The 22,195-nt window shown below is 41.5% G+C and overlaps 1 protein-coding gene and 1 long non-coding RNA gene across 2 annotated transcripts in view; one reads left to right on the forward strand and one right to left on the reverse strand.

Moving 5' to 3' along the window:
- Positions 1-22,195, reverse strand: part of vps13b (vacuolar protein sorting 13 homolog B) — a 378,602-nt gene that overhangs the window by 83,633 nt on the left and 272,774 nt on the right. The window contains 3 exon segments of the mRNA XM_088999785.1: positions 638-822; positions 2,452-2,668; positions 6,271-6,473. Of these exon segments, the coding sequence (XP_088855911.1) occupies positions 638-822; positions 2,452-2,668; positions 6,271-6,473 (605 nt within the window).
- LOC148896145 (uncharacterized) lies at positions 599-6,078 on the forward strand. The gene is made up of 3 exons (XR_016115445.1): positions 599-719; positions 2,489-2,555; positions 4,983-6,078. It is a non-coding gene; the product is annotated as an uncharacterized LOC148896145 (long non-coding RNA).

The raw sequence follows: 22,195 nt of genomic DNA on the forward strand, positions 1-22,195 counted from the left end.
ACTCATGTCATTGTTTCTTCCCATCTCAACCATAATAACAATAATAATAATAATAACAACAATTATCTCGCTTTCTGTCTTTCTCTCTCTCTCTCTCTCTCTGATATATATACAGTGATACCTCAGTTTACGAACCCCTTGGCTTTCGGTTTACGAACGTTAAATGTATGAACATTTTACCATGGCATACAAACTTTTTTTGTCCACAGAGCTGCCTCAATGAGTGTTGTGTCGTTCGCGAACGAGCCCGTTCTTCAAACAACAAAATGGCAGCCGACTGTTTTGGTCCTCTATTCCCCGCCCCCAGTTTTCAGTTAATTAACTAATTAAGTTCGTAAGCCAAGGTACCACTGTGTATATATATATATACATATATATATATAGAGAGAGAGAGAGAGAGAGAGAGAGAGAGAGAGAGAGAGAGAGAGAGAGAGAGAGAGAGAGAGTTATTTAATATTTTCCTCCCTCCAACCTTGCGTTTCTTGTACCTGTTACTTGAATCTAACGAGCAGGGTATACTTGAAATGTGACCATTGAAATTTGCTCAATTAAGAGTGAGTGCAAATACTTGCAAGATTATGTGACTCGTGTTTTTTCTTCTAAATTCACGGACATGTTTTTTCCCCCCCATTTTTACCTCTAAGGCATCCCCTAGATCAGCCATACTGATTTCCGGGTCCTCTGTGGTGTTGAAAGGAACTGGAGTTATGCTGATGAAGGTGAGGACACGGGGTTCAGGATACCTCCACAGCATGAGTCCACCACTATCTTCTGTTTCACCATAGAACACAACCTCATGAGGTCCTGGCCATCTTTGAGAAGCTGCCCAAAAGTAAAATAAGAGTTGCATGAGGTACACAGTGCAGGCGCGCAGACACACAGTTGCACAATAATAATAATAATAATAATAATAATAATAATAATAATAATAATAATAATAATAATAATAATAATACATTGTATTTATAAGCGCCTTTCAAAACTCTCAAGGTCAGTGACCTCCTGGAATTCCTGGAATGATCATTGTGGGATCTCTCTACATCTTTCACTTCATGTCAGTCAAAACAAATCGCCAACCATTTTTCTTGAACACAAAAAACTATGAAGCAATCGAACTGGGCCCTCCCGCAATTGCCTAATATGGGGAAGGCACTGTATATCAAATTTTATTTCACATTTACTTTGTGTAATATAAGGTTTCAAAAATGGCTTGATATTTGTGTCTTAAAAATAGGTGCCGGCTTTTTTTTCCATTTTGGTCAGAAAAAAAATACTTTGTTTTTCGTCAGTTTTTCGTCAGATCCCATGTATAGATTCTGAATGAAAATCTGATCGAGACTTTGATCAAAGATCGGAATACTTGGGGGTGATTCATTTCTAAGTGTTTCTATGGAAATCCAAACAAAAACATCAATGTTTCCATGCTTTCAGAATGTTTATGCGAACAAGAAGCAATATAAACAGCAGGGTTGAGTAAACTTTTTTTTCTGTAAACAGTCATTGACTGCACCAGGGCAAGCACCTGAAAAAGCCGGATGACATGGATCAAAACATTTGAGTGGTGTTTGAATAAAATTGTGGCTGCTGTTTCGTATCCAAGTCCTTTGGAAAAATGTTTATTTGGGGGAGGGGGGGCAAAGAGTGTGTCTCCTGGGGTACAAAACTGATACTCTTTGTAGAGAACATATTTTAGGGAGTAGCAAAATCTGTCTGTTGGCAAATGTTTCTTTCATCTTCAGCGGCCGGCATAAAACTGCTGCAGAGGATGAAACAAAAGCAAAAACAGACACTTTCATGGTTTTGCTTTCAGTCGCATTAGCAGAGTCTTTTTTTTCTCCCTACATCTTTCCCTTCTCTCTGAGTCCCTTCCATGCTTTTGTCAGCCCTTGGGGGGGGGGGGGGGGTGCTTGCACTTCTCTGTACTTTGGGGACTGCTTTCCTCTGCCAGTTGACAACATGTTGCAAACAGATTGTTCCCTGCTTCCGTGTTCTAGGAATATACATTCTTAAAAAAAGCAAGAGTAAAACAGTGGTAGGGGTGGGGGGTTGAACAAAAACAACGAGTCAACCACAGTTGATAAAGTGGATGACTTGTCTCAAGCTAAGCTGTTTGATATCATTTTCCTTTGTGCATGTCAAGATCAGCGCAACACAGCAACAAGAAAATCAATACACAGCATGATACGGAAAGTACAATCAGCCAGCTAAGTCCCATTAAACTCCTGTCCATAGAGGACTTTGATTGATCTGCTCCATATACTCTCAAGGCTCAGAAAGACAATTTGTTGACTTGCCATTCAAATGAACTGACTACATGATGATAGAAAAATCAGTTTAAGTCGGTCTGTTCTGTTCTGTTCCAAACACGTAAAATATCAGGTGGAGACAGCGCTCAGATCATCAGGAATACAAAATGTCACTGGGGTTTCCCTTTACAAGTAGCATTCATACCTGAGTCCTGGATGTACTGAAAGTGTCCGGTTCGCAGGTCATCAGTGCTGTGTTCGCAGCGAGAACAGAGGGAACCTGGAGAGGATGGCGGCTGGGTCTGGAAGGTATGGCCTCTCAGGCAGTTTTCCTTTGAGTCTCCTTTCTGTGCGGAGTGATATGTCTGGAGGTGTTCCTCTAACAGCTTTAGGCAGTTTAGATGTTCCTGTCCCCAGAAAACCTGTAAACCAAATGTACAGCAGCAGGACTTCAAATGAGTAGAGAAAACAGAAGTATTTGCCAAACTATTTCATAAATCAGTGTTTCGTCTGTGTAAGCTCTCAGTCGTACAGGAGTGGTCCATCGATGAGAAGGTTTCTTCAGCCTTCATCTGTACAAATTTGAAGGTTTCGGACGTTTCGCCTCCTATCCAAGAGGCTTCGTCAGCGAACTAAAAGAACTGGCAAGTTTTAGTTCGCTGACGAAGCCTCTTGGATAGGAGGCGAAACGTCCGAAACCTTCAAATTTGTACAGATGACGGCTGAAGAAACCTTCTCATCGATAAATCAGTGATGTCATATTTTGCTCCGGTGAAAAATAAAGCATACATTTTCAACTTAAAAAATTAAACACACAACATACCATAATGAAAATGCGCACCCCCAAAAACAAGTCCGATTTTGACAAAAGTATGACTAATAAAATATAGATCAGAGTCACATGTACTTCACAATGGTATTCTCATTTTTGGCATGAATTTACCTCAGGCGAATCCTAATTCCACTGATCATCCCAAGACCTGTGAATTTAATTTTAGTTTGCGGTGACACACATCTATCTGTCCTTGGAGTATGGCAGAGCACAAAACGAGCAGGAAGTCACTGGAGACCGCCAAGATAGGGTTGTCTTGAGCCACTCGGGAACAGACACAGAAAAGACCCCAATGGACACAGTGGCCTCCATTATCCACATATGGAAAGTGCTCCGAACCACCAAGATACTCACTACAGCTGGATATGCAGGAAAAAAGGATGACATGTACGCATAGAGGAGAACCTCCCAAAAGGATAACAACCTCTGCAGGAATACACTCATCAGACCGACACAGCGGGGTGGCATCTGGCCAGGAGTTTGCCCAAAGCCACCTGGAGGGAGTCTCAGACCGTGAGAGCCATAATTCTCCAGACTGATGAGATTTATAAACACACTAAACACTTGGGCATGAAAGTTAGGTCTAATATTTGAGGGAAACCAGGCAACACTCATCACCTGGCAAGAGCATCGCTTCAGTGCAACACCGAGAAGAATTGTGTGGATTTTTCAGAGGCAGGAACTGGGAGGCGAGTCAGGAAAGAGGCAAAACTTCAGCATCAATACACACAGACATCCTGGATGGAAACCTGCTCCGGAGCGCACTTGACCTCAGACTGGGGTGACACTTCATCTTTCAGCAGGACACCATTTTGAGCACAGTGCCAAGATAGCAACCAAGTAGTTTGAGGACAACTCTTTGAATGTCCTTGAGCGGTCCAGCTGGAATCTAAACTTGTGATTGAGTCATCATCTCTGAAAGCATTTCAAAAAGGTTGATCACTGATGCGCCCCGTTCAAATTGATGCCGCTGAAGAGTTGCCGCAAGGAAACGGGTCAAAGTGCTCAACTTCAAAATATTCGTGTTCCAAGCTTGTGGCTTCATGTTGAGAAAGGCCGTATGATGTGTTAATCGTAAAAATGCCCCCAGATCTCAACCCCATTAACTCATTCATTGCCAGATGATATGCAAATATGTGTCCACTCTCGGGCCAGGGTTTTTGTCATTTTCACTCAAATTGCAGGACCCACAGAATATTGAGTTTTAGGACTACTTAAACATTAAATGTTGCGTAAGAAACCTGACACTCTCTTCTTTCATCATAAAACAAATATTTCAAGCTTATTTGGTTCTACAGTTAGCTGCAGTGGAAGTGACGGCGGCTGAACAAAGGCGACTCCTTCCTCATCGTGATCGGGAAAAAACATTGACAAAGGTCTGACCGCGGCTTGATCGCACCAACGCGCAAGAAAAAAACAAAACCCAAATACATTTGGGAATCGCAGTGAATGAGTTAAAAAGCTGTGTGAAATTGTGTGAGGAGGTATAAGAAGCCTCTTTCTGTACTGTCCCATCTTGTGTAACATTTGAGGAGATGATTAGGTGCTGATTTGTTGGCAAAAAAAGGACTTTACAAAGTATAAAGGCCAATGGTGTTAGTAATGTGCGGCACGGGATTTGGATTCACCCACCATCACTGAATAAATGCACTTTCCCCTTTTTAATCTCAATCGACATTATTTAGAAAAAAACACCCTAACTGAATTTATCACAAGCTAAAAAATGCATCTTAACCAGGAGCGTCAATAAATATGGACAGAAATATGTACAATGTTGATCGTTTTTCAACATTTTGCTCCAAAACATGATGAAAAACGGTCACATGAGTCAAGATTTGACAGTACAGGGTATAATTAGGAATTACCCAACGTAACCTAGATGGTGTCCTCCTTAATTCCCACAGGCCATCGTGGATCTGTTCGGGTTTGGACAAAGAAACCGGAATCTCTGCGTCAAAACCTTTCCACACATGGTTTCTGAGTGCCTGCCTCCTACGACCTAATGCGTGCATACGGGGTTATGACTAAACTCTGAAAACGGGAACATTTGGGGAGTTTCTTTCAGCCAATTGGAGAGAGAAAATAAGATGAAGAAATCGGAAGGATTCCAGTGGTTTTTGTACAGTACTTGATTAAAACACCACAAACACCAATATGTTCAAAGGGAAACATGCCATTATGTATTAAGGGCAATTGCTGAAAAAAGATAGAGAGCAGGGTCACTCCCAAGAAGTGATGTGGAACAATACATTAGTAAAAATGCCACCAGTTCATCACACTGAAGAGGGGATTTTTTCCCCAGATGGGACATTATGTAATTTTGAGAGAGAAAAAAGAAGCCACATATAAAATATCACAGCCTAGAAAGAGCCTAATAATGTTCCACTACTTAACTGGCAGATGAAACCTTAAAGGACAACCAACAACATTTTTTGTTTCCTAACTGACATCAGAAAAACGATTTGTAACATCTAAAAGGAAAGCATAAATGTTTGACATCGATTAAATGAGTCGTCCCATATCAATTCGAGCCGTCAATGAGAGCAATGTAGTGTCCCAAAAAATGCAAAAGATGGCGCCAAAGCTCCGTTGGAAATGGGCTGATTTGTCTGCTGGTAATTTGTGTCAGCGAATATCAAATAGTAGTCTTGGTGCAACACAAAACAATTCACCATCGCGTTATTTATGTGTTTTCCTTCTAATTTCGCCATCGACACGGATCAACACAAAATTTTCAGACCAAACAAAGTACCCAAAATGCATTGTGTTTCGCTTTCTCGGTCAGTGACAATACCTACCGTGACATCACGGCAGGTATTGTCACCTACTCAAAAACAAGACAAGGCGCGAGTCTTAAAACGGAAACTAAAGCTTAATGCGGTGGAATCTTTGTAAAACACGCTCAGTAGAAGTCATTTAAAGTGACACAAATTATGGACACAACTTGTTCTGAGGCGTCGGTTGTCCTTTTAGTCACACTCAAACGCCCGCACGTACACACACACACAGTCACTCGCACACACACACACACACACACACACACACACACACACACGCACACTATTTTTTTTAGGTTCACTGCCTCCTCTTATAGTACGATTACAAACAATAGCAGTAGTGCCCAAGATGTTGGCGAGGTGTTTGACCTCTTACGAATCTACTGCATCTGTGACATATCGACGGTGTTTCAACCTGCAGTAGGCCTCCTTTCAGATCCAGCAGAAGTTTTGGGGAACCAGGTTCAGGTCCAGGGCTACCACTGTGTCGACACCACCGAGCTTCCAGGGTACCGCTGCAAGAAAATGGCCCCAGTAGAAGATGACTTCTGTCCCTCAGCCCCGTCCTCATCAACAGATCTTGCAGGTCCAGCTGCACAGAAGCGGATTGGACTGCATCTGGGAGAACAAGAAAAGTGACGAGAAATATGGAGAGGTTACACAACCACGTAAAAATATTGGACAAGAACAATGGAAAATGTTAGATCAGTCATAGTCCGCACCGTCCACAGACATATTGCATTAGCTTTTGAAGTAGTAGTACATACCTTACAGTTTGAACAGTTTCCTGCTCAATAATTTCATATCCAAAACCATTTTGAGAGCAACTTGTGCATCACACGTCACAACAGCGCAGCACCAGTGACGGAATAGAGGAGAAAAATTATGACAAATAAAAAATTGTAAATTGAGGCACGTTGTGGGAATGTTTTGGCTCTGTGCTAATTGCTATAAATAAAGAACACAGGAATGCACTGTACATTGACAAATGAACTTAATCATTGAGGAAACCTCATGAATTTGACACAGCAAGGACCTACCCCACCATGTCGCGTCGGCCTGGTCAGTAACGCAAAAGATACAATACAATGCGGCTTTAGTGACATAGCATGATAAAGATATTGAAGGTAGGATAACGTACGTATGTATTTAAAACAACCCAAATGCAGTTTAACAATTCGATGCTGACAATTTGACTTTGGCTCAGTTTTATTTAATAATAACTGATCTATATGTGAATAAAAAATACAATAAGAATCAGGCCAGTCCTGCTTTTCTTTCATGAGTGCCGCTCAACACTATTAAACGAGGACAGTGAAACTGGAGGGAGAGATTCACATGGCGAAGCCAAACATCCACTCATCCCGAAAGAAGCAAACATAGCAGGAGCCACCACAGTAAGACAGCACTTTCGATCCCTTCCATTTACTTGCAGATGGGTCATTAACTGTGGTCAAAGGCTGTCCAGAAGTTGGCCTTTAAGTCCCCATAAATCAATGGACCCCAACCCCATCTCATAGTTGTTAACACGGCAGGGCTGAGCTGGTCAGTCACAGCAACAGAAGCAGCCCATTTGGAAACCTCAAACCAGAATGACTAATAATGCCCTGCGAAGTGGCCCTTTGCCTTTTGACGGCAGTCACGGTCCCTTCACTGTGCTTGGCTCAGAGTCCTGGGAAGCAGAAAAGTAGAGCGTGCACATACAACGAGAGTCCCCATTATTTTACACAGATGTGGTGAACAGGGTATGTTTAAATATATCATTAGCCTTACAGCAAAATTGCACAAGTCATGTTTAAATGACATGACATAGACATCAAAAAACACCATGCTTTCTACACATTTTTCTTTCTTAGTCGCAGTCATCCAAGTCATGACAATCCCCAAAGGCTTGAGACAAGTGGATTCTTCTGGTTTTGTGAATTTGTTGTTTTGTTTTTTTCCTCACACAAAAAATAGGACTCGAACTTCTGCAGCGAAGCCATTGTGTAAACAAATACAGTAAAGTCTCGTTATATCGATATCGGATATATCGATAGTCCCGGTTATATCGATATTTTTTCAGACTCCCTTGAATATCGATATAACAAGACTTTACTGTAGATCTTTTTTTTAAACAGCAATGACTGATGCGTGAAAGTGATACTGTATCAATGGCATGACATATCTTTGGTGTGTGTGTGTGTGTGATCGTGTGTGATCGTGTGTGTGTGCGTGTGTGTGTGTGTGTGTGTGCGTGTGTGTGTGTGTGTGTGCGTGTGTGTGTATGCGTGTGCGTGTGCGTGTGTGTGTGTGCGTGTGTGTGCGTGTGTGATTCCGGCAAAGAAAAGTGGGGGAATTCTACCCATCTGCCTGCGAAAAAAAAAAAAAAGAAAGAAAGAAGAATGCAGCTGCATACAGGTGAGGCTATTGCCAGTGTTCCAACTGGAATATGATATTCAGCGGACTACATACTTAGCACATGATTCATTTGCCAATTCCTGTATCAAATCTATAATGACGCAAACCATTTAATATTTAAACAACAGCTGTGTGCAGAAATTCCACTGGGCTCTTCTGGGGTGAGATAGGATAGGTGAACTTTCAAGGAGAAAGGGAAAGTGAGAGTGGAACAGGAGCTGATTAACAAAATGCATGGCGGCTCGGGGAGGGTGGAGGTCGTGAATGACAGAATTGTAATGATGTATATGAAACACATCTTTTCCAGACTTGGTAAACTGACTCAGAGTTCTTCTTCAAAATTGGAGCAGCTTAATATCACAACAGCAGCGTTCCAATGAAAAAAGTACTTTTCGTGTCTAAATCATGATTGAAACATTACACTGGGATGAGTCATTTGTCCAGACCAGATGCTATTGATACATGTTGGCGGTTTACCTGCTAAGCTCTTCGCGTGTTTTGGTGTTCAGAGCGATGTTATTTATTAAACAGGTTTATTTTCATGGCCGAGATTTATTTGACAGCACACGGAAACTCCCAAGCAGGGTTGTTTAAATGGTGAATAGTGAACTTTTATGGCTTTTTTTTTCAACAGGAGACACAAATACACCCACCCACAATATATACAAAGTTAAGCGTCAGTGTGTACAAATTGGTGATGCCCAAACCACACTACGTGCTGTAAGATAACACACAATTGCTCAGCTACAGTACAATGGGCAATCAATTTTCTCACCAAGCGTCGTATATAGGTGGCCTCACAATCCCCAAGTTTAAACCAGAAGCCCCAGCTCAGAACAATTAGGTTAATTTGGAATGATTTTGACGAGAGGGAATCCCACTCACTCCTCAGCCAATTTTTCCATCCAGTCAAGTCCGACTCTCATTTGTACCCTCCACATTCAAGACTAAACTCTCTGTGCCAGCATGTTGGTCCCAAGAGTTGAGTCATCAGACAGTTTAAGACATTATCCGGCACAACACAAATGTGTGAGCAGAAGGAATGTGCAATAAAAATACTTGGAAATCCTGGAGCATGAGCCAGGTGCAGTTCATATTTTGTAGAATTAATCAAATACAAGATCTTGCTTACAGCATGCATGACACAAAACGGAATAAGAAGAGACTCTTGAATCTAATAACAAATTGAAATTGTTGTTCCCCATATAAGAAAACAAATCTGGTCAATACGTCTGTGTAAGCTCTCAGTCGTACAGGAGTGGTCCATCGATGAGAAGGTTTCTTCAGCCGTCATCTGTACAATTTTGTACAAATGACGGCTGAAGAAACCTTCTCATCGATAAATCTGGTCAATGTGGATAATGCTCCAGGCCTGGCGAAGGTTCCGGCTTTGACATACAAAAATAATCATGAAAAAGATGGAGTGAAAATGCAGTGACGAATGTTGACCTTTCACTTCAGCTACCTCAGCCATCTCGGGAATGCGAACCTTTGACCTTGACTTATTCTGCCATTTTATTCAGAAATATTTGAAAACTGAAATAAACGCTGTAAGACTCTGTTCCTCATAAAATACAATACTTTCTATTCGGACAATTCAAGTTCTGTAGTCTTTGTGCTTTGGGTACTAGGGAGTGTTTAGCAGCTGGAAGACGGTCTGTTGCCTTCTCGGTAGTGATGGAGTAGGAAAACACAGATCGGAGGAAGGTGTGTGTGCGTGCGTGTGTGTGTGGGGGGTGGGGGGGTTCTGATTAAAAAAATAACCTTTAAACCTATTTCAAGTCATAAGAAGATGAATGTCAGAGCACTACTCATCACCTATATATTTTCCCCAGCATAAAAAGCGCCTCCAGCAGAAAAATTTCAGAGTGAACCGAAAGCCTGTACGAGTTAAGTCAAGCCTTCTATGCCACCAACATAAGTAGCTTGATCGCACTGAGAAAGCAATGTTGATGAATGTTAATGACTGTATAATCTTTTAGAGTTAAAGACTTTTGAAAAGACATGTAGTCGTATAATCCTTGTTTCAAAATGTAAGGTAGAAACTAAACATTGTTTACATATTTAAACACTCGTACCAACATACACAAAAATTCATAGTGGCGGCGCAAATCCTACATCGCAAATTTTATCACTAGATTGGAATTTGTGGTAAAAATTACCAGTGGATTAAATAGCAGTCACAACACCACTGGCATTATCTTTTTGTGAATCCATAAATTATACAATGTGACATTTGTATGGGGATCCTCAACATTCAATCCAGCAATATTTCATAATGCCGGGAGTTTACACATCTCGTCGCTATGTAATGCATCGATGCATACACAACTAACGTCATGGGTGGGTGGCGAGTGGTTAACTCTTTTTTTTTCTTTCAAAACACGTCACACATTCATCCACATTTTGAACCACTTATCCTTACGATGGTCGTGCATGGACAAATTAGTACATAACAGCACACATTGATGTAGTTAAAACAGACACACATGTGCGCGCGCACACGCACACACACGAGCACTAAATGTAAGAGTGAGACAGGGCGAATATATGTGCCGAGGAACACGCAAATTTAATGTAACTTCTCGAATCGCGCATTTAAAGTGGCCCTCCGAGTTGAATGGGGGGCTTGGTAAATCAGTTACCTAAAGTGGCCGTATGCAAAGAGCAACTTTTGCACAAGTGTGCCAGTGGATCCTGATAGCGTGGAGCAGTGTGAAATAAAAAAATCACCAACGGGTTTCGAAAAGCCGCTCTGCTGCGTGACGGAGAGGACAGCACAAGCTTGGGAGTGACCTTAACTCATGATGAAAGTGACAACAAAAGAGAGACCGAGAGCGTGTGTGGGTGGTGAGGAATATCTGATGCTATTCCAATCCGACACGCAGGAGGAAGTTTTCAGTTTACAGGACGAAGATTGGGGATGGCTCTCAGCGACTTGCTATGTTCTTGTAACCGGCCCTGTTAGTGAGTGCTGACATATTTCTTCCGTATCTCAGTGACTTAGTATGTTTTTGTGCCCAGACCTGTTTGAGAGCGCTATCGTATTGCTGCCGTGTCTCACTTTTCCCGGCATGTTTTTTTTTTTTTAACCAGCACCGTTCGGGCTGTGTTGCTACCGTAATGTTTGTCAAGTTGCTGCCGCGTAACGGGCACTGTTTTGAAACAAAAGTTCTTCTTTTCCTTTGGGCTTTTCCCTTCAAGGGGTCGCCACAGCAAATCAGCGTCCTCCATCTTTAGAGGTTTGATCCGCATGTTTAGGTATATTATTAAAACTTTTTTCCATGTACTGTCTTTCTTTATAAGCATCTCATGTTTCAATTTGGGCACATGTGTTTTATAGACAGGTGTGGTTTCTGTATGTACAGTGATCCCTCGCTTCTTCACGGTTCACTTATCGCGGCTTCAGTGCATCGCGGATTTTTGTTCAGGGGAAAAAAACGTTTTTTTTATTAATGGCATGCAAATGTGCAAACAAACAAAGTAAAAGAAACAACACTGCAAACAAAGCAGAATAAAATCAAACACACTGGCTTTGACAGCTCATGGAACATTCTGCTCCATGAGCTGTTCTCCATTCTCAAAAAAAGAAAGACAATAAAGAGAGTGCTAACAATTACCGATAAAAATGTTCTTCTCTCTGAGAAAGTTTATTCAGTAGAAAAAGACGCTACAGCGCAGCGGAGTCAGGACGAATAGGCGCAGCAGCAAGATATTGTTTTACAACACCGTTCTTGAAACTATTAAAAAAAAGAGGTTTTATTTTTTGTTTCATTCTGCAGTATGTAGTTTTGCATTGTAAAATAAATACAAAATACAAAAAATAAAAAAAAGCTGACGACATTGTACTTGATTTCCCCTATCGCGGGCTATTTTTGGAACCTATTTCCCGCGATAAACGACGCTTCACTGTACAAAGTGGGTTTTCCTTTAAACATGTACTGGGTGTGGCTAACAATCAGGTGCGCTCTGTAGTCTGGAAATTACGGTAGTTCTTAATGATTACTGATTTGATGTTGATGGCTATCAATAAGTAAAAAAAAATGTTTGCATCTTTTTGCAACCTGCCACCTTCAGAAGTTCTCTGACGACTCGGCTAGTGTCGGCCTCGTTACAGAGGGAGACGATAGGGAGTACAGGGGACTGACAAAGGACTTTGCGGACTGGTGCCAGCAGAATCACCTCCAGATCAACACTGGGAAAACCAAGGAGCTGGTGGTGGACTTCTCTCAGTCGTACAGGAGTGGTCCATCGATGAGAAGGTTTCTTCAGCCGTCATCTGTACAATTTTGTACAAATGACGGCTGAAGAAACCTTCTCATCGATAAATCTGGTCAATGTGGATAATGCTCCAGGCCTGGCGAAGGTTCCGGCTTTGACATACAAAAATAATCATGAAAAAGATGGAGTGAAAATGCAGTGACGAATGTTGACCTTTCACTTCAGCTACCTCAGCCATCTCGGGAATGCGAACCTTTGACCTTGACTTATTCTGCCATTTTATTCAGAAATATTTGAAAACTGAAATAAACGCTGTAAGACTCTGTTCCTCATAAAATACAATACTTTCTATTCGGACAATTCAAGTTCTGTAGTCTTTGTGCTTTGGGTACTAGGGAGTGTTTAGCAGCTGGAAGACGGTCTGTTGCCTTCTCGGTAGTGATGGAGTAGGAAAACACAGATCGGAGGAAGGTGTGTGTGCGTGCGTGTGTGTGTGGGGGGTGGGGGGGTTCTGATTAAAAAAATAACCTTTAAACCTATTTCAAGTCATAAGAAGATGAATGTCAGAGCACTACTCATCACCTATATATTTTCCCCAGCATAAAAAGCGCCTCCAGCAGAAAAATTTCAGAGTGAACCGAAAGCCTGTACGAGTTAAGTCAAGCCTTCTATGCCACCAACATAAGTAGCTTGATCGCACTGAGAAAGCAATGTTGATGAATGTTAATGACTGTATAATCTTTTAGAGTTAAAGACTTTTGAAAAGACATGTAGTCGTATAATCCTTGTTTCAAAATGTAAGGTAGAAACTAAACATTGTTTACATATTTAAACACTCGTACCAACATACACAAAAATTCATAGTGGCGGCGCAAATCCTACATCGCAAATTTTATCACTAGATTGGAATTTGTGGTAAAAATTACCAGTGGATTAAATAGCAGTCACAACACCACTGGCATTATCTTTTTGTGAATCCATAAATTATACAATGTGACATTTGTATGGGGATCCTCAACATTCAATCCAGCAATATTTCATAATGCCGGGAGTTTACACATCTCGTCGCCATGTAATGCATCGATGCATACACAACTAACGTCATGGGTGGGTGGCGAGTGGTTAACTCTTTTTTTTTCTTTCAAAACACGTCACACATTCATCCACATTTTGAACCACTTATCCTTACGATGGTCGTGCATGGACAAATTAGTACATAACAGCACACATTGATGTAGTTAAAACAGACACACATGTGCGCGCGCACACGCACACACACGAGCACTAAATGTAAGAGTGAGACAGGGCGAATATATGTGCCGAGGAACACGCAAATTTAATGTAACTTCTCGAATCGCGCATTTAAAGTGGCCCTCCGAGTTGAATGGGGGGCTTGGTAAATCAGTTACCTAAAGTGGCCGTATGCAAAGAGCAACTTTTGCACAAGTGTGCCAGTGGATCCTGATAGCGTGGAGCAGTGTGAAATAAAAAAATCACCAACGGGTTTCGAAAAGCCGCTCTGCTGCGTGACGGAGAGGACAGCACAAGCTTGGGAGTGACCTTAACTCATGATGAAAGTGACAACAAAAGAGAGACCGAGAGCGTGTGTGGGTGGTGAGGAATATCTGATGCTATTCCAATCCGACACGCAGGAGGAAGTTTTCAGTTTACAGGACGAAGATTGGGGATGGCTCTCAGCGACTTGCTATGTTCTTGTAACCGGCCCTGTTAGTGAGTGCTGACATATTTCTTCCGTATCTCAGTGACTTAGTATGTTTTTGTGCCCAGACCTGTTTGAGAGCGCTATCGTATTGCTGCCGTGTCTCACTTTTCCCGGCATGTTTTTTTTTTTTTAACCAGCACCGTTCGGGCTGTGTTGCTACCGTAATGTTTGTCAAGTTGCTGCCGCGTAACGGGCACTGTTTTGAAACAAAAGTTCTTCTTTTCCTTTGGGCTTTTCCCTTCAAGGGGTCGCCACAGCAAATCAGCGTCCTCCATCTTTAGAGGTTTGATCCGCATGTTTAGGTATATTATTAAAACTTTTTTCCATGTACTGTCTTTCTTTATAAGCATCTCATGTTTCAATTTGGGCACATGTGTTTTATAGACAGGTGTGGTTTCTGTATGTACAGTGATCCCTCGCTTCTTCACGGTTCACTTATCGCGGCTTCAGTGCATCGCGGATTTTTGTTCAGGGGAAAAAAACGTTTTTTTTATTAATGGCATGCAAATGTGCAAACAAACAAAGTAAAAGAAACAACACTGCAAACAAAGCAGAATAAAATCAAACACACTGGCTTTGACAGCTCATGGAACATTCTGCTCCATGAGCTGTTCTCCATTCTCAAAAAAAGAAAGACAATAAAGAGAGTGCTAACAATTACCGATAAAAATGTTCTTCTCTCTGAGAAAGTTTATTCAGTAGAAAAAGACGCTACAGCGCAGCGGAGTCAGGACGAATAGGCGCAGCAGCAAGATATTGTTTTACAACACCGTTCTTGAAACTATTAAAAAAAAGAGGTTTTATTTTTTGTTTCATTCTGCAGTATGTAGTTTTGCATTGTAAAATAAATACAAAATACAAAAAATAAAAAAAAGCTGACGACATTGTACTTGATTTCCCCTATCGCGGGCTATTTTTGGAACCTATTTCCCGCGATAAACGACGCTTCACTGTACAAAGTGGGTTTTCCTTTAAACATGTACTGGGTGTGGCTAACAATCAGGTGCGCTCTGTAGTCTGGAAATTACGGTAGTTCTTAATGATTACTGATTTGATGTTGATGGCTATCAATAAGTAAAAAAAAATGTTTGCATCTTTTTGCAACCTGCCACCTTCAGAAGTTCTCTGACGACTCGGCTAGTGTCGGCCTCGTTACAGAGGGAGACGATAGGGAGTACAGGGGACTGACAAAGGACTTTGCGGACTGGTGCCAGCAGAATCACCTCCAGATCAACACTGGGAAAACCAAGGAGCTGGTGGTGGACTTCTGCAGGAAACAATCCTCACCTGCACCGTTGAACATCCAGGGTTCGGACATTGAGAGGGTGACCTCCTACAAGTACCTGGGTGTTACTCTCAACAATAAACTGGATTGGTCTACAAACACAGATGCCCTCATCAAAAAGGGACAGAGTCGCCTCTTCCTACTCAGGAAACTGAGGTCTTTTGGAGTTCAGGGGTCACTCCTAAAGACTTTCTCTGACTCTGTGGTGGCTTCAGCCATCCACTATGGCATTGTCTGCTGGTCAGGCAGCATCACCACCCGGGACAGGAAAAGACTGAAGCGCCTGGTCAAGAGGGCCAGTTCTGTCCTGGGCTGCTCGCTGGAGTCTCTGGAGGAGGTGGGCAACAGACGGACGCTAGCTAAACTAAAGGCTATGATGGACAGCCCCTCCCACCCCCCCTGGCCACCCTGACAGCACTGGGTAGCTCCTTCAGCCAGAGACTATTACACCTGCGCTGCAAGGAGGAGAGGTACTGCCGCTCGTTCCTACCGACTGCTGTCAGGCTTTGCAATTCTCAATAATCACATGTGAATAAAAAAACTGTACACTTGTAAATATGGGTTGATGCAATATATCAATATGCCTTTCTTGATACTTGCACTATGTACAGTTTTTTCATGAAACGGTTTTGCACATTTACATTTGCACAGTATACAGTTGACATTTTTATTTTGCTATGCTTATAATATCTTGTTTTCTATCCTTTCACCCCTACCCCTACCCCACCCCTTTTCAATTGCTGCTGTGGACTGCAAATTTCCCCATTGTGGGACGAATAAAGGTTTTCTGATTATGATTATGATTTTTGGATTGATATTTAGTTGTTTTCTTTATTTTCACTGAACCGATAGTAATATTGATATTGTCATGTTGCTGGGACGTGAAAAAAAGATATAAAGTGATACCTCGGCTTACGAACGCTTCAGCTCACGAACTTTTTGCCTGAAGAACATTAAATTCGCGGGAATATGATCTTGGCATACGAACTAGTTTTCGGACAAACCAAACGACACAGCACACCACACCCCTTTTGAGTGCAGACGTGGCTTGCTATCAAGTGGAGTAGTTTTTTTATGGGATGGAAAAAGACTCCACCACAGGCGAGTGTTAAGTCGAAGAGGACACAAAAGAAAATTACGGTCGAGCAGAAGGAGATCATCGAAAAACACGAAGGAGGTGTGCGTTTGTATGACTTAGCATCCCAGTACCAGGATGCTAAATTGACCATTGCTACGTGTGGCGAAGGGTGTTTCTGTGTAGTTTTCGCAACAGTCTCAGGCAATAGAAGAGGTTTAAAAATTCTGTTGATTTGGATGAACGAAAAGCAGTTAGCAGGCGACCGTGTGAGTGAGGGTATTATCGCCGAGAAAGCACGGCAACTTCACTCGGATATCATTGAAGAGGCAACTACATCAACGACCATCACAAAGGTAAATAAAACCACTTTACAGTTTATTTCTTTAATTAAAATACAATAGCACAGTTATTATAAATAAAAAATATATATATTCTGGGTAGTTTTAAGGCTTATTTAGTAGAAATGTATGTTTTATGGGGACCTGGGAATGGATTATTCTCATTTTTAATTGTTTCTTATGGGAAATATAAACTTTTCGCCTTACACACACTTTCTTGGAACCGATTAAGTTCGGAAGCTGAGGTACCACTGTATATGATATTGAGATATTAAATTTTTACTCTGAACAAATTCACTGCCAAACAGTAATCGTGAGATACCTGAATTAAGTGCTTTGGTGAAGGGATTTTAGCTGGAATCACAATAGTGTCCCCAAAAGCTGGGGTATATAAGTTAGTCGTGGACAAGCATCCACAACCACACATGGGGGAACTCCCACAGCTGTTGTTTTAGGTGCATTAAATGCTGTGCTACAATTCATGGTTGGAGAGTCTCCTTATAAGGTAGCATTGCAAAACCGGTATTGGTGTATCACCATGTAAATGCACTCACTAACAGGGACTGGATTCCATAATATAGGCTTTCAAATAATTTTGAGACTTTCACAAATGTTTGTAGGCATACAACCTCCGTTCATACCTCACCATATATGTAACTGTCTGCAAAACATTTCAGTAGCAATCTTTGGACATCAGCGAATCAGGAAACACAAGCAGCCCGAGCTTGGCATTTTTGCCTGTATATGATCGGATCGGTTGGTGGCGGAGGGGGCATGAGAGGGCATATTCTGTGAAGCTTGGTCCATGCATGGCTGACTGATGTAAAGAACTGGAACGATATCAAAACGCTGTGAATATTCAATCAAAGACGTGCACACGCTAACCTCCACCTGCATAATACTCTACAGACCTGCCAGTAATCCAGTGCACAACAGCCTCTCTCTGCTGACTAATGTTAAACTTATGTCACTCCAGCAACAGGGTGGGTGGTGTGGGTGGAAGTTTTCGTAAAGTGAAATACATCTCTGGCAAACACTTGGGTAAGATTAGATTGGATCGTGGCTGATTTACTGTCTCAGTTTCTTCGTGGCAGCCCTTATCTGACCACTGCCTGGCTGATTTATACTTCAGGGTGAACTGGTACCAATTAGACGAAACCTAAAGGAGTCATTACCTAAGTAGCAAGAACCCTCAGAAGAGTAGCTGGGATGCTTAGAGTAATAGAAATAATATATTGTCACTCACCACAGGAATATACTTTCCACTTACCATCAGACCACTATAGGAAACTGGTTCCATAGGGGCGGACATCACAGCCCAAGTGTTGTATGTCATCTAAGCCATTAGACGTCCCATCGTGATAAATGTTAGTCTGTAACATGTGTGTCAATTTATTATCCAGAAGAAAAGACATGAAATGTTTGGGAGATTTGAGGAAATATGTTTTCATTTGCAGTCAAAGTTCTGCATTGGCAAGCAGAGCAAAAACTGCAGATTCATCATTCTTGTTTTTCTGTGTGCATGCAATGCTCATTAAGCTGGGCAAAAATATAATGCTACACTTAATTTTTTTGTGCATTTTTGCATATAGTTTCCTCCCAAACGTCTACATGTAGATGATCAGGATAACAAAAAAAAAATAAAAAAATCATTGAATTAAAAAAAAAGACGAGTCAAAATATGCTCCTGTCTTTAAGGCATCGGATAACTTTTTCAGCCTGATGATGACTTCTGTGTACTGGAGCAGAGAAGATCTGAATGAATTTGGAAATGTGAACAATTTTTGCATTAACATTGAGCTAAAAAAATCATCAATGTGAAATTGATTTGGAAATTGGTTGTACAGATAAGGAGTGTTCAAACGTACAAAGTTATATCGGTGTAGCCCCTGAAACAGATATAAATGGAGCAAATTGATCTCTGCTCAGGGAGGTGGTTTAAAAATGTACTCTGGAGTAAATGCGAGTTTGCACCGGTATCAATGTGTGTCGTGTGGACACCCCTTCTGCCATTGTGATTCAGGAGGGTGTATTTACATTACGCAGTTGGAAACTTCTTGATACTATTTTTTTTTCAGCCATTGTTGTAAAACTGTCTGAAATGAAGACACAGAAAGCAAAAGATTCAAATCTTATCCAAGAAAACAATCAACATCAAACTAAATGAAGACACCTAAATGAATACCCTTTACGTTGTTTCTATGAGCAGACGTTTTCCGTTACAAGTGTGCCAGAGTAAATCACCCAAAAAAGAGGGGTGGTAAGGTCAGGTTGTCGTGGAGGTTGGGAGGGGTCCACAGAGGCACTGGACCGAGGTGAAAGCTTTGCATGTCAGACTACACACGCACGTGCGAATGTAGGCGTATGTGTGTGTGTGTGTTCGTCGGAAGTCGGGGGCACTCTTTGGGCAGTCTGATGGAGAGTTGAGAGATTAGGGAAGGTCTTATTTCACGGACCTTTGGACATCTGTTCTCTCTCTTTTTGCCCACCTCCCTCCTTTCTTCCAATGAACTATGAATGCCCCTCTACCTTGGGGAGTGGTGAGCCGTGGACGGAGCGAGGAATGCGGGGCTTCCACTTGCTTTTCATTAACACAGGATCTGGTAACACACCTCACTGTCAACCTAATCCCCTCTCTCTCCATCTTGTCGCTTGGCAGAGCTCGGCTGCTCTGACCAGGTACAGACCCCCAGATGTTTGAGCAGCTTGAGTCTCATGAAGTGGGCTGAGTGCAATGCCATACTCAGGGAAGAACTTCATATCGCATGGTCATGCCCTTAATGAGATGTCATTCTCTCCCCATTTGCCACTCTTGCTCACTGACATCTTTTTCCAGCGATTCTTGACTCGACTTGATAACATCTGCGCTTTGTGCACTAATTAATGTTGCCTGCGTTTCATCCATCTTTTACAACACTTCCTTTGAAACTATTTTCCTGCCTTCGCTCTCATCCCCACCCACCCCTACACCCCGTCCTTAAGTCTCCTTCCAAGCACACTTGACATTCTGCTCGGTTCTGCTGTGGTTCATCAATATCAACTATCATTCACTCAGGGCCAGGAGAGCAACACGAGTAGCAGCAGTAGTGATGCATATTGTAGCAGTTGTCCTCTTACGTTCTCCTGTCTAACATCTCACATGTACAGCGCGTCTCAAGGGGGTCATTCCAACTGACTGATTGAGGCTGTTCAAGCTAAAATCCAAACTTTCATCAGAGTAAATTTCCAAATTATCTTTTTTTCTGAGATACAAAAGATTCTGGAGTTGTGACCGATGAAAGTGGTGCAGCTCAGATTAAAAAAAAACATATATAAATAAATACAATAAAAAAAAAGAAACAATTACATCAGGAGATCTAATGTCGCCAACTATCGGTCATCATGATTGAAGACATTGGTCTCCTTATTATGGTAACACATTCTGTAACATTATAAGAAAGCATTCTTGGAGAGCAGAAACAATTTGGTATAGGACACAGCATCTGGAAGTGTCTTAAAGTTCTCACTTGACTAAAAAAATGAGGCAAACATGTCATTCAGCAGCAAGGCTTTGGATATCTATTCTAAAAATACTCCTCCCAACACACAAGCAAAGACTTCCGGTATTATGCTGGCTGTTTCTCCCCACATGAACTTTTCAACATTTGTTCAATGATGAGGCCAAAAGATGAAATATTAGCAATTGTAATGAGCTGGACAAAAATAAACACCACATGTTTTAGCAAGGTCTCTAAGAGCAATTACAATGAAGCAAATACATTTTTTTGCAGCATCTGGTGACAGTGTACTATTTATGGCCATGCTGTTAAAAACAGACATGCATGTCGACATAAACTTGATGGGCCAGCCGTATCAACAACCATCTTGGAGCCAAATTGCAGTAATGTCAGTCAACGGCAGTGGTCCAAACTGAATATTTATATCGATTCTCCAGCCAATTTGTAATTCCATTAGATGTGTTTGTAATTGTACAGATTCATGTAATCATTAACTCTGGGTGCATTTTTTCTCCCTTTGTCGATGGCGTGTGACATTTTAAAAGCTCAGTCCAGAAAGCACTGAGTGTTTTTTTTTTGTTGAGATACAGTGATACCTTGGCTTACGAACTTAACTGGTTCCCAGACAGTGTGTAAGGCGAAACGTGTGTATCCCAAAAATTAATTTCTTATAGGAATCCATTAAAATAAGAAGAATCCGTTCCCAGGTCCCCATAAAAAATAATTTTCTACTTTCTAATTTTCTAAGCCTTAAAACTCCACAATATATACCTTATTTTAAGTATAATAAATGTGATATGGTATTATAAAAAAATAAAAATAAACTGTACTATATAATAAAGTTGTTTTATTTACATTTGTGATGCGTCTGTGCAAGCTCTCAGTCGTACAGGATTGGTCCATCGATGAAAAGGTTTCTTCAGCCGTCATCTGTACTTCTTTGAAGGTGTCAGACGTTTTTTGTGATGGTTGTTGCTGGCTTGATGGAATGGAGTGTCCGGTTCCCTCAGCATTAAACACTTGATGAGGAATGTAACCTTCTTTCACCATCTTGAGGAATGATCCCTTGTCGGTGCTTTCTCTGCGATAATTTAATCTAATTCCCCATCAATTGTGTTCTGTTTAGCTGGGTTGATAGCTTTTTGCATCAAGTGCACAGATGGCTTGTGCGGGTTGTTTGCGGAGCCTGATTGATGGGATATTTTAACCTTGCAGTCTACACTCTGCCTTTGAACTATCAAAGTTGAAACTCTCTCACTGTCGTCTGCATGTCTCTTTAATGTTTATCCCACCTGCCCTCACTGCTGCATTCTGGACCAATCACGCGGCTTTAACCGACGAGTGGGGGCGGCAAATAGTGGACCAAAACAAGCCGGCTGCCATTTTCTTGTAAGGAGAACGGGCTCGTTCGCGAACGACACATCACTCATTGTGGCAGCTCCGTGTGTATCCCGAAAAATAGTTCGTATGCCAAGGTAAAATTTTCATCAATTTAAGGTTCGTAAACCGAAAAGTTCGTAAGCCAAGGGGTTCGCAAACCGAGGTCTCACTGTACTCAAAAGAAATATCAGCCATGACACAGAATGACAGGAGAATATGTAATGTAGTATGGAGTATGTAAGAGGGGGGAAAAAGAACACACATTGGAAGTGGCGGTGCAACTTTCACGATGATTCGAACAGCAAGTGTTTAATCATATTCTGTTGACATTTATTACTAAGATTTATACTTAAAATACCGATTTTTTTTTGACTGATACAAACATTTCACAACAATTCAAGGTTCAATAGCTTTCTTA

Source organism: Hippocampus bargibanti, linkage group LG06, assembly GCF_051943395.1.
Source record: "Hippocampus bargibanti isolate YZ-2025 linkage group LG06, ASM5194339v1, whole genome shotgun sequence".
Classification (NCBI taxonomy): domain Eukaryota; kingdom Metazoa; phylum Chordata; class Actinopteri; order Syngnathiformes; family Syngnathidae; genus Hippocampus; species Hippocampus bargibanti.